Source organism: Giraffa tippelskirchi, chromosome X (genome assembly GCF_054371585.1).
Source record: "Giraffa tippelskirchi isolate mGirTip1 chromosome X, T2T-mGirTip1v1.2.pri, whole genome shotgun sequence".
In the NCBI taxonomy this organism is placed as follows: domain Eukaryota; kingdom Metazoa; phylum Chordata; class Mammalia; order Artiodactyla; family Giraffidae; genus Giraffa; species Giraffa tippelskirchi.
This window is the reverse complement of record NC_137289.1, coordinates 104,800,750-104,814,294: the sequence shown is the minus strand read 5'-3', so window position 1 is coordinate 104,814,294 and position 13,545 is coordinate 104,800,750. Positions and strand designations below refer to the sequence as shown.

Here is a 13,545-nt window from a genome sequence, read left to right as displayed (position 1 = left end):
TGATGGCAGCCATTCTGACCGGCATGAGATGGTACCTTATTGTGGTTTTGATTTGCATTTCTCTGACAATGAGTGATGTTGAGCATCTTTTCATGTGTCTGTTAGCCATCTGTATGTCTTCTTTGGAGAAAAGTCTGTTTAGTTCTTTGGCCCTTTTTTTGATTGGGCTGTTTATTTTTCTGGAATTGAGTTGCAGGTGATGCTTGTATATTTTTGAGATTAATTCCTTGTCAGTTGCTTCATTTGCTATTATTTTCTCCCATTCTGAAGGCTACCTTTTCAACTTACTCATAGTTTCCTTCGTTGTGGCAAAAACTTTTAAGTTTAATTAGGTTCTATTTGTTTATTTTTTTTTCCATTACTCCGGGAAGTGGATCATAGAGCATCTTGCTGTGATTTCTGTCAAAGAGAGTTCTGCCTATGTTTTCTTCTAAGAGTATTATACTTTCTGGTCTTATATTTAGATCTTTAATCCATTTTGAGTTTATTTTTGTGTATGGTGTTAGAAAGTATTCTAGTTTCATTCTTTTATAGGTGGTTGACCAGTTTTCCCAGCATCACTTGATAAATAGATTGTCTTTTCTCCACTGCATATTTTTGCCTCCTTTGTCAAAGACAAGATGTCCATGTGCACATGGATTTATCTCTGGTCTTTCTATTTTGTTCCAATGATCTATATTTCTGTCTTTGTGCCAGTACCATACTGTCTTGATGACTGTAGCTTTGTAGTATAGCCTGAAGTCAGACAGGTTGATTCCTCCAGTTCCATTCTTCTTTCTCAAGATTCCTTTGTCTATTTTAGGTTTTCTGTGTTTTCATACAAATTGTAAAGTTATTTGTTCTAGTTCTCTGAAAAATACCATTGGTAGCTTGATAGGGATTGTTTTGAATCTATAGATTGCTTTGGGTACTATACCCATTTTCACTATATGGATTCTTCCAATCTATGAACATGCCATATTTCTCCATCTAGTTGTGTCATCTTTGATTTTGTTCATCAGTATTTTATAGTTTTCTATATATAGGTCTTTTGTTTCTTTAGGTAAATTTATTCCTAAGTATTTTATTCTTTTTGTTGCAATGGTGAATGGGATTTTTTCCTTAATTTCTCTTTCTGTTTTCTCATTGATAGTGTTAAGGAATGCAAGGGATTTCTGTGTATTAATTTTATGTCCTGCAACTTTACTATATTCATTGATTAGCTCTAGTAATTTTCTGGTGGTGTCTTTAGGGTTTTCTATGTAGAGGATCATGTCATCTGCAAACAGTGAGAGTTTTACTTCTTCTTTTCCAATCTGGATTCCTTTTATTATTTTTCTTCTCTGATTGCTGCGGCTAGGACTTCCAAAACTATGTTGAATAGTAGTGGTGAGAGTGAGCAACCTTGTCTCATTCCTAATTTTAGGGGAAATGCTTTCAATTTTTATCCATTGAGTATAATTTTTGCTGTTGGTTTGTGGTAAATGGCTTTTATTATGTTGAGGTGTGCTCTTTCTATGCCTGTTTCAGGAAAGTTTATCATTAATGGGTGTTGAATTTTGTCAAAGGCTTTCTCTACATTTGTTGAGATAATCATATGGTTTTTATCTTTCAATTTGTTAATGTGGTGTATCACATTGATTGATTTGCAAATTTTGAACAAACCTTGAATCCCTGGGATAAAGCCCACTTGGTCATGATGTATAATCTTTTTAATATGTTGTTGGACTCTGTTTGCTAGAAGTTTGTTAAGGATTTTTGCACCTATGTTTATCAGTGATATTGGCCCATATTTTTCTTTTTTTGTGGCATCTTTGGTTTTGTTATTAGGGTGATGGTGGCCTCATAGAATGAGTTTGGGAGTTTGCCTTCCTCTGCAATTTTCTAGAAGAGTTTGAGTAGGACAGCTGTTAGCTCTTCTCAAAATTTTTGGTAGAATTCACCTGTGAAGCCATCTGGTCCTGGACTTTTTTTTTGTTGGAAGATTTTGTATTATAGTTTCAATTGCCATGCTTGTGACAGGTCTGTTATGATTTTCTTTCTTCCTGGTCCAGTTTTGGAAGGTTGTACTTTTCTTAGAATTTGTCCATTTCTTCTAAGTTGTCCATTTTATTGGCATATAATTGCTCATTGTAGTCTCATGATTTTTTGTATGTCTGTGTTGTCTGTTGTGATTTCTCCATTTTCATTTCTAATTTTATTGATTTGATTCTTCTAGCATTTTTTACTTATGAGTCTGGATAGTGGTTTATCTATTTTATTTATCTTCTCAAAGAACCAGCTTTAAGTTTTGTTGATGTTTGTTATAGTTTCCTTCATTTCTTTTTCATTTATTTCTGCTCTGATTTTTATGATTTCTTTCCTTCTTCTAACGTTGTGGTTCTTCTTTTCTTCTTTTTCTAGTTGCATTGGATGTAAAGTTCGATTGTTTGTTTGATGTTTCTTTTGTTTCTTGAGGTAGGCTTGTATTGTTATGAATCTCCCTCTGAGCCCTGCTTTTACTGAATCCTATAGGTTTTGGGTTGTCGTGTTTTAATTTTCATTTGTTTCTATGAATATTTTGATTTCCTTTTTGATTTCTTCCATGATCTGTTGGTTATTCAGAAGCATGATGTTTAGCCTCCATATGTTTGTATGTTTAATAGATTTTTTTTCCTGCAGTTGACACCTAATCTTACTGCAATGTGATCAGAAAAGATGCTTGAAATGATTTCAATTTTTTTGAATTTACCAAGGCGAGATTTATGGACCAGGATGTGATCTACCCTGGAGAAGGTTCCTTGTGCACTTGAGAAAAAGTTTAATTCCCTTGTTTTTAGGTGAAGTGCCCTATGGATATCAATTAGGTCTAAATTGTCCATTGTATCATTTAAAGCTTGTGTTTCCTTGCTAATTTTCGCTTTGGTTGATTTATCCATAGTTGTGAGTGGGGTATTAAAGTCCCCCACTATTGTGTTACTGTTAATTTCCCCTTTCATACTTGTTAGCATTTGCCTCAATATGTAATATTGAGGTGCTCCTGTGTTAGGTGCATATATATTTATAATTGTTATATCTTCTTCTTGGATTGATCCTTTGATCATGATGTAGTGTCCTTCTTTGTCTCTTATCACGGCCTTTATTTCAAAGTCTATTTTATCTGATATGAGTATCACTATTCCTGCTTTCTTTTGGTCTCCATTTGCATGAAATATCTTTTTCCAGCCCTTCAGTTTCAGTCTGCATGTGCCCCTTGGTTTGAGGTGGGTCTCTTGTATACAGCATATATACAGGTCTTGTTTTTGTATCCATTCAGCCAGTCTTTGTCTTTTGGTTGGGACATTCAACTCATTTACATTTAAGATAATTATTGATAAGTATGATTCCCATTACCATTTAATTTTTTGCTTGGGTTCATTTTTATAAACCTTTTCTGTGTTTCATGTCAAGAGAAGATCCTTTAGCTTTTCTTGAAGAGCTGGTTTAGTGGTGCTGAATTCTCTCAGCTGTGGTAACTGAATGTAAGATGAAAAGACAGCCTTCAGAATGGGAGAAAATAATAGCAAATGAAGCAACTGACAAAGAATTAATCTCAAAAATATACAAGCAACTCCTGCAGCTCAATTCCAGAAAAATAAACCACCCAGTCAAAAAATGGGCCAAAGAACTAAACAGACTTTTCTCCAAAGAAGACATACAGATGGCTAACAAACACATGAAAAGATGTTCAACATCACTCATTGTCAGAGAAATGCAAATCAAAACCACAATGAGGTACTATCTCACGCCAGTCAGAATGGCTACTATCAAAAAGTCTAGAAACAATAATTGCTGGAGAGGGTGTGGAGAAAAGGGAACCCTCTTACACTGTTGGTGGGAATGCAAATGAGTACAATCACTATGGAGAACAGTGTGGAGATCCCTTGAAAACCTGGAAATAGAACTGCCATTCAACCCAGCAATCCCACTGCTGGGCATACACACTTAGGAAACCAGAGATGAAAGAGACACATGTACCCCAATGTTCATTGCAGCACTGTTTACAATAGCCAGGACATGGAAGCAACCTATATGTCCATCGTCAGCTGAATGGATAAGAAAGCTATGGTACATATACACAATAGAATATTACTCAGCTATTAAAAAGAATGCATTTGAATCAGTTGTAATGAGGTGGATGAAACTGAAGCCTATTATACAGAGTGAAGTAAATCATAAAGAAAAACACCAATACTGTATATTAACACATATATGTGGAATTTAGAAAGATGGTAATGATGACCCTATAGGTGAGACAGCAAAAGAGACACAGATGTAAAGAATGGACTTTTGGACTCTGTGGGAGAAGGTGAGGGTGAGATGATTTGAGAGAATAGCATTGAAACATGTATATTACCATTTGTGAAATAGATCACCAGTCCAAGTTTGATGCATGAAACAAGGCACTCAAAGCTGGTGGACTAGGACAATTCTGAGGGACGGGATTGAGAGGGAGGTGGGAGGGGGTTTCAGAAATGGGGACACATGTACACCCAAGGCTGATTCATGTCAATGTATGGCAAAACCCACTACAATATTGTAAAGTAATTACACTCCAATTAAATTAAATAAATTAAAAAAAATAATGTGATATAAATGTGCTTATATACTCTGTAACATTTTTAAATTAAACTTCATAATTTTTTATATAATTACAGTTTCACATGCAGGTGTAAAAATGATAGAGTCCCAATTCACTCCTCACCCAGTTTCACCAGAGGTAATACCTTTCAAAACTGGGGTACTATATCACAATCAGAATTTTGACATTAATGCAGTATAGATATACAGCATTTCCCTCATCACAAAGAACCTTCCTGTTTGTTGCTTTTTAATTTTGTAGTCACATCACTTCCTTGTTTCCTCCACAACCCTCTTTTCTACCACTGGCATTACTAATCTGTTCATCATTTTTATTAATTTATAATTTTTGTGATGTTTTGTTCAAAGTGAATATTAATTTTTTGAATTGAATTTTTTCCCCTCAACATAATTCCATGGATATTCATCTAAGTTGCTGCATGCACCAAAATCTTGTTTCCTCGCATTTTCATGATTACGTGGTACATATATATATATACACTACAGTTTGTTTAAACTATTCACCTCTTAAAAGACAACTAGGTACTTTTCAATTTGGGATTATTAAAAGACAACAATTCATTGATAACGAGGTATGTATTAACCTCTCTGGCAATTCACACAGATGAATGGAAGCTACTCTCCCCACAGTCACCTCTGAGCTGGTGAGTGAGTTAAAGTGCCACAACACTCTTACTGAAATTTATCAGTTTCTATCACCAGTAAGCATTTTTTCAAAGCTTTGAGCATATTCTAGGACTCTAAAAATTTTATTGATTGATATTTCTAGCATATTTATTTTTTAATGCCTTAATGAACAGATGGAGTTTTGGATCGCCCTATACCATCATTTTCAATATTACTCCTCTTTCTCATGTCTTTTGATATTTTGCTAATTGTTTACTGTTTCTCTGAGTTTTTAACTTTTGCATTTGGAGAGCTTTTTATATACTCTGTATACTAGTCCTTTGTTAGATATATGGTTTACAAAAATTCTCCCGATTTGTAGCTTGTCTTTTCATCCTCATAACTGGGTCTTTCACAGAACAAAACTTTTTATTTTGATGTCCACTTTTTCAGTTTTTCCTTTTAAGAGTTGTGCATTTGGTGTCTTATGTAAAAAATTTTCACAAAATTTAGTTAGTAACTTTGTTAGTATTAACTTAGTAACTATGTTAGTAACTTTATTCTAAGTAAGATTTTACCTTGCTTAAAACTATTTTATATTTTTGCATTCATTCATAATCCTATGATCCACTTGATCTTTACATTTTGAATAAGACAAAGTTTTTGTTCATTTTCTTGCCTATGATTATTTACTTGTAACACCTTAAGTTGAGGGGGAAAAAATGTCCGTAACAAATTTCTTTTTGCACCTTTGCAAAATCAGGTAGGCATATTTATGTGGGCCTCATCTTTTGGTTGGTGTGTTTCATTCACCTTTGTGCTGTTCATCCTCAGTACCACGGTGTCTTGATTGCTGCAGCTATAAAATAAGCCTATCATTTATAAGAGTGGTTCCTTACATTTTGGTTTTTTCAAAACTATTTTACATATGTTGCACTTCTGTATATACTTTGGAACAAACTTTTCTATATCTACAATAGTTTTGGCTGGGATTTTGGTAGAAACTTAAATATATAGACCAACTTGGAGAATATTAACTTTTTTTTATTATAATGACCATTCCAATTCTTGACCACAGTATGTATCTCTATTTATTTATATGTTCTTTATTTTATTTCATGGGCATTTTGTAGTTCTCAGCTTATATATTCTATACATAAATTGTTAAAATCATACCTAATATTTTATATTTGGTATATTTTATGATATGTTTTCAATTTTAATCTGGTTTTAATTTCCACATATGTAAACAGAAAAATGACATTTTTGTATGTTGATCATATCTTGCAGATTATCTTAATATTGGTTCTAACAATTGTTGAGAGAGGGGTTTTGAGATCACTGACTATACTTTTGGAATTGTTTCTTTCCATAAGTTCCATCAGTCTTTACATCTTGTAGTATAAAACTCTGCTGTTTAGTACATATACATTTAACACAGCTTTGTCTTCCTGGTTGACTGCTCATTTTATCACTATGTAAAGCTTCCCTTTGTTCTTGCTACTGCCCTTTGCGCTAAAACCTGCTTAATTAATATTAATATAGCCATCCCTGCTTTTTAAGAAGATTTTATTTTTAGAGTAGTTTTTAGAGAGTTTATAATGAAATTGAGAAGTAGGTATAGAGATATCCAACCTACCACTACACATACAGAGGTATCCCCATTATCACAATACACACCGGAATGGTACATTTTTTACCAAGGTTAAACCTACAATTGACAACTGACACATTATAATCACCCTTTGCCCATAGTTTCCCTACGGGTTCTCTTGGTTTGGACAAATAGAGTATTATCACTGCCTTAAAAATATTGAGTATTGTCACTGCCTTAACAGTATTCTATTCTCCATCTATTTATTCTGGAAAACACTGCTATTTATACTGCCTCCATAGTTTCATATTTTCCAAAATGTTATATAGGTAGAATCATGTAATATGTAATCTTCTCAGATTGGCTTATTTCTCTTAATCATACATATTTAAAGTTCTTCCATAACTTTGATAACTTAAAAGCTTCTTTCTTCTTATTGCTGACCAATTTTCTACTGTTTAGATATACCACAGTTTACTCATCCATTCACCTACTAAAGGAGATCTTGATTGCTTCCAAGTTTTGGCAATTAGAAATAAAGCTGTTATAAATGTTATGTGCCAGTGTTAGTATGGACATGTTTTCAACTCCTTTGAGTGAATACCAAGGAATGTGATTATTAGATCATAGAGTAAAATAATTTTTAGTTTTGTAATAAATGGCCAAGCTGTCTTCCAAAGTGACTATATCATTATGCATATACTGATACTTGACAATATTTGGTGTTGCCAGTGTTCCAGATTTTAGTCAATCTAAAAGGTGTGTAGTGGCATCATATTTTTTTTAATTTACATTTTCCTGGTGACATACAATGTGTAGCATCTTTTCATATGCTTATATGCTCTCTGTATATCATCCTTAGTCAGCTGTTAACATTATTGGTCTATTTCTAATCAAGGTGTTAGTTTTCTTATTGTTTGGTTTGAAGAATTCTTTGTGTATTTTGGCTAATAGTACTTTATAAAATGTGTCTTTTGCTAATGTTCTTACTTAATCTGTGTCTTATCCTCTAGTATCCTGGATAGTGTCATTGTAGAGCAGAGGTTTTTAATTTTAACAAAGTCCAGCTTGTCAATTATTTAATCTATCATGTATATACCTTGATATAGTATCCAAAAGGGCATCAACATACATGATCACTTAGGTTTTCTCATACTATCTTCTAAGAATTTTATAATTTTGTATTTCACACTTGTCTACAGTTTATTTTGAGTTAATTTTGTGGAATACATAATGTCTGTTTCTAGATTCTTTTCTTTCTTTCTTTCTTGTTTGCATGTGTATATCTAGTTGTTCCAGTACTGTATAATTCTTTTTTCTCCTTTATATCGCCTCTGCTCCTTTGTCAAAGATAAGTTGACCATAAATATGGTGTCTATTTCTGGGCTTTCTATCTTGTTCCTCAGATTTCTTTGTCTATTTTCCCCCAATACCATATTTTCATATGTATTTTGCTTTAAGTCATGACTTCTTGAAGTCATGAATGTCAGCCCTCTAACTTGTCCTTTAATGTGGTGTTGGCTATTATGTGTCTTTTACCTTTCTGTGTAACTTTAGATTCAGCTTATCAAAATTCATAAAGTAACTTTCTGAGATTTGGATTAGGGATAGACTGCATATGTAAGGCAAGTTGAAAGGAAATAACATATTGATAATATTGTCTTCCTATCCATTAACATGGCATATCTCTTCATTTGTTTGGTTCTTTTGAAATTTTCTTTGTCAGACTTTTGTAGTTTTTCTCATATAGATTTTGTACATATTTTGTTACATTTATACATTACTATCTCGTTTTCATATGTATTAATATAAATGATATTTTATGTTAATTTCAAATTCTGCTTGTTTATTATTGGTATGTAGGAAAGCACTTTAATTTTGTATAATAACCTTATATCCTGCAAGCTCTCTGTAATCACTTATTATTTCCTGTCTCTTTTGTATATTCTTATAGATGAACTTATCATCAGTGAACACAGACAATTTTTGTCTTGCTTTCCAATGTGTATAACGTTTACTTCCTTTTCTTCCCTTATTTCATTACTAAGGTTATACAGTATAGTATTTAAAAAAAAATAGTAAGGGGACAACCTTGCCTTGTATGTGATCTTAGTAGGATAGCTCCCAGTTTCTCACCATTAAGTATAATGTTAGTTGTACAGTTTTTGTAGTCTATCAATCTGTGAAAGATCTGAGAGTTTTATCATAAATGGGTATGGAATTTGCTAAAATGTTTTTTCTTCCTCTATTGATGCAGATGATACCACCCTAATGGCAGAAAGTGAAGAGGGACTAAAGAGCCTCTTGATGAAGGTGAAAGAGGAGAATGAAAAAGCTTTCTTAAAACTCAGCATTCAAAAAACTAAGATCATGGCATCTGGCCCCAACACTTCATGGCAAAAAGATGGGAAAAAATGGAAATTGTGGCAGATTTTATTTTCTTGGGCTACAAAATCACTGTGGATAATTACTGCAGTTACAAAATTAAAGGAGGCTTGCTGCTTGGAAGAAAAGCTATGACAAACCTAGACAGCATATTAAAAAGCAGAGACATCACTTTGCTGACAAAAGTCTGTATAGTCAAAGCTATGGTATTTCCAGTAGTCATGTACGGATGTGAGTGTTGGACCATAAAGAAGGCTGAGAGCTGAAGAATTGGTGCTTTTGAGCTGTGGTGCTGGAGACTCTTGAGAATCCCTTGGCCTGCAAGGAGATCAAACCAGTGAACCCTAAAGGAAATCAACCCTGAATATTCATTAGAAGGACTGATGTTGAAGCTCCAACACTTTGGGCACATGATGCAAAGAGCTGCCTCATTGGAAAAGACCCTGATGCTGGGAAAGATTGAGGGCAGGAAGAGAAGGGGGCAACAGAGAATGAGCTAGTTGGATGGCGTCACCAGATTAATGGACATGAGTTTGAACAAACTCCAAAAGATAGTGAAGGATAGGGAAGCCTGGCATGCTGCAGTCCATTGGGTTGCATAGAGTCGGACAGGTCTTAGCGACTGAATAACAACATTGATATGATCATATGATTGTTCTTCAGTCTGTTGATGTGATAGATTGCATTAATTGATTTTATATGGAATGTTGAACCAGCTTTGCACACCAGGGACAAATCTCATTCAGTCTTGGTGTGTAATTCTTTTTAGACTCTTTTGGATATGGCTGACTAATATTTTGTTGAGGATTTCATGTTCATTAAAAATATTGGGCTTTAGTTTTCTTTTTTGTGATATCTTTGTCTGATTTTGGAGTTAGGATAATGCTGTCCTCATAGAATGAGTAAAAAATGTATTCCCTCAGCTTCTATACTTAAAATAAATTTAAGAGACTCAATATAATGTTTTTCTTACATGTTTGGTAGAATTTACCAGTGAATCTGTCTGGTACAGGTGCTTTCTATATTCAAAATTTATTGGTTATTTATTTTATTTTTAATAGATATAAGCCTATTCAAATTGCTTATTCCTTTGTGAATTTTGGTAAATTATATAGTTTAAAGTATTGATCTGCTTTCATCTAAGTTATTGTATTTGTGGACATAAAGTTTTCATAGTATTTGTTATTCTTTTAATTCTCATACCTTTTGTATGATTTGTGTTCTAGCTTCTTTTCTTAGTTGACCTGACCAGATACTTACTGATTTTATTCACCTTTTCAAAGGCCAAGCTTTTTATTATTATTGTTTTATCTATTGATTTCTTGCTTTTAATTTCCGTGATGTCTACTCTATTATTATTTTTCTTATGCTTACTTTGATTTAATTAATTCTTATTTTCCTAATCATACAAGGTAGAAACTTAAATTATTGGTTTAGATCTTCCTTCCTTTCTCATACATGTCTTCAATGCTCTAAATTTCCCTGTAAGCAGTGCTTTCATTGCATACCACAAATTTTGATAAGTTGTGTTTTTGTTTTCATGTGGTTCACAATATGATTAGATTTCTTTGAATTTTCCTCTTTAATTCATTTTTCTGAAGTGCGTTGCTTAATCTCCACATACTCTGGAATTTTCCACCTATCTTTATGTTATTTGTTTCTAGTTTAGCTCCCTTGTTATGTCTGCTGTCTGGTAGACTAAGAGCAGACATTGTATGATTTCTATTTTTTAAATTTATAAAGATGTTTTATAGATGAGAATGTGTTCTATATTGATGAATTTTCTGTGAGAGCTTGAGAAAAATGTGTGTATTCTGTTTTTAGATGAAGTATTCAAAAGATGTCCATTATTGCCAGTTGATAAATGGTGTTGAGTTAAAACATGTCTTTATTGATTTTCTGCCTCCTGGGCCTTTACATTTCTGAGGAAAGGTGTTAAAGTCTTCAACTATAATAGCGGATTTGTGTATTTCTGCTATCAGTTTTTGCTTCATGTAGTTTGATGCTGTGTTGTTAGGTATACACATATTAAAAATTATGTTCTCTTTGAGAATTGAATTTTTTTCTATATGAAATATCCCTTTTAAATCGCTATAATTGTCCTTCCTTTGAAGTCTGCTCTAAAATTAATATAGCTACTCCTATATTCTTTTTTGGGGGGGGTACTGGTGTTTTATTTGTACATTTATCTACAATTAGGAAAGAATGTAAGCTTTAGTAACATTTACAATGTGGATTGGGCTTCCCTGGTGACTCAGATGGTAAAGAATCCACCCGTAATGCGGGAGACTCAGGTTTGATCCCTGGGTCAGGAAGATCCCTTGGAAGAAGGCATGGCAACCCACTCCAGTATTCTTGCCTGCAGAATCTCCTTGGACAGAGGAGCCTGAAGGGCTACAGTCCATATGTGGATTGACAAATGTCACATAGCTAAGTGTCAAGGACAGAAATCAGGGCAGAGTGTTAGTTCTACCAGTAGAGGGCGATAAAGGAGAGGACTTTATTTGTACTACAAAGTCCCACATTCTTTTGACTAGTGTTGTTATGGCAAGATTTCTTAATCCATTTAGTTTTTATCTATATGTGCCTTTGTATTTAAAGTAGGTAGGTTTCTTGTAGACAACATACAGTTGTGTAGTGGTTTGACCTACTCTAAAAATCTCTTTTAATTTACATTTATGTTTTATAATTATTCTCTGATGGCTTAGTCAGTAAAGAGTCTGCTTGCAATGCAGAAGACCTGTGCTCAATACCTGGGTCTGGAAGATTCCCTTGGAGAAGGAAATGGAAACCCACTCCAGTATTCTTCCTGGGAAATCCCATGGACAGAGGAGCCTGGAGGGCTACAGTCCATAGGGTCACAAGAGTTCGACACTTCTTAATGACTAAACCTACCTATCTTGATAATTATGAAAGGTCTTATTTCTAGTGACAATTTCAATTTAAAAATTTTTGTTGCTATATAGTTTATTGACATTGTTGTGTTAGTTTCTGTTGTACAGCAAAGGGAATTATGTTACACATATACATATGTCAACTTTTTTTTAAGATTCTTTCCTCATTCATTGTTCATTGTTATTGTTGTTCAGTTGCTAAGTTGTTCCCATGATCGTTTCTAACTGTTGCTTTTTGATCCAAATACAGGTTTCTCCAGAGAGAGGTAAGGTGGTCTGGTATTCCCATCTCTTTAAGAATTGTCCACAGTTTGCTGTGATCCACACAAAGACTTTCGTGTAGTCAAATATAGCTTATTACTGACTATTAAATAGAGTTCCCTGTGCTATACAGTAGGTTGTTATTAGTATTTATTTTATATATAGTAGTGTGTATATCTCAATGCTAATTTCCAAATTTTTCCCTCTCCTCTTACACCCTGGTACCCATAAGTAGATTTCCTGCCTCTGATACTCTATTTCTGTTTTGTAGATAAGTTCATTTGTAGCCTTTTTAAGATTCCACATATAAGTGATAACATGGCGTTTGTCTTTCTCTATCTGACTTACTTCACTCAGTATGATAATCTTTATGTCCATCCATGTTGCTGCAATGACATTACTTTATTTTTTTATGACCCACTTAACATCCCATTGTATATATGCACCACATATTCTTTATACATCTCTCTGTTGATGGACATTTAGAGTCCCTCCATGTCCTGGCTACTGTAAATAGTGCTAAGATGAACATTGGGGTGTATATATTTTTTAAAATTATAATTTTCTCCAGCTATATGCCGAGAAATGTGATTGCTGGATCATATGGTAGCTCTCAATTTTTAGTTTTTTGAGGAACCTCCGTATTCTCCATAGTGGCTGTATCAATTTATATGTCAACAAATAGTGTAGAAAGATTCCCTTTTCTACACATCATCTCCATAATTGATTGTTTATAGATTTTTTGATGATGGCCATTCTTACTGGTGTGAGGTGGTAATTCACTGCAGTTTTGATTTGGATTTCTCCAGTAATTAGTGATGTTGAGCTTCACTGCATATGCCTCTTGGCCATGTGTATCTGTTCTTTGGAGAAATGTATATGTCTTTAGCTCATTTTTTGATTGGGGTGTTTGTTTTTTTGATATTGAGATGCATGAGCTGTTTGAAAACTTTGGAGACTAATCCCTTAGGTTGCATCCTTTGAAATTACTTTCCATCACTCTGTGGGTTGTCTTTTCATTTTGTTATCGTTTCCTTTGCTGTGCAAATGCTTTTAAGTTTAATTAAGTCCCATTTATTTATTTCTATTATCATTATTCTGAGACATGGATCAAAAACATTTCTACAATGTATGCTAAAGTGTGATATGCCAATGTTGTCCTCTAAGAGTTTTATAGTGTTTAGTTTTACATATAAATCTTTATTC

General features: G+C 33.6%; 1 protein-coding gene across 3 annotated transcripts in view; it reads left to right on the top strand.

Moving 5' to 3' along the window:
- The window catches only part of LOC145536377 (zinc finger X-linked protein ZXDB-like), a 51,378-nt gene extending 38,907 nt beyond the window's left edge, over nucleotides 1-12,471 (top strand). The window contains exon 3 of one of the 3 annotated variants that reach the window (XR_014075809.1): nucleotides 9,057-10,140. Coding sequence is in view for 1 of the 3 variants with exons in the window: in XM_081565590.1 (XP_081421716.1) it covers nucleotides 9,057-9,071 (15 nt within the window). In the remaining 2 variants the exon portion in view is untranslated. Of the gene's footprint in view, nucleotides 1-9,056 lie in introns of all 3 variants that reach the window. The other 2 variants (XM_081565589.1, XM_081565590.1) reach the window with 2 other exon arrangements.
- The last annotated feature ends 1,074 nt before the right edge of the window (nucleotides 12,472-13,545 follow it).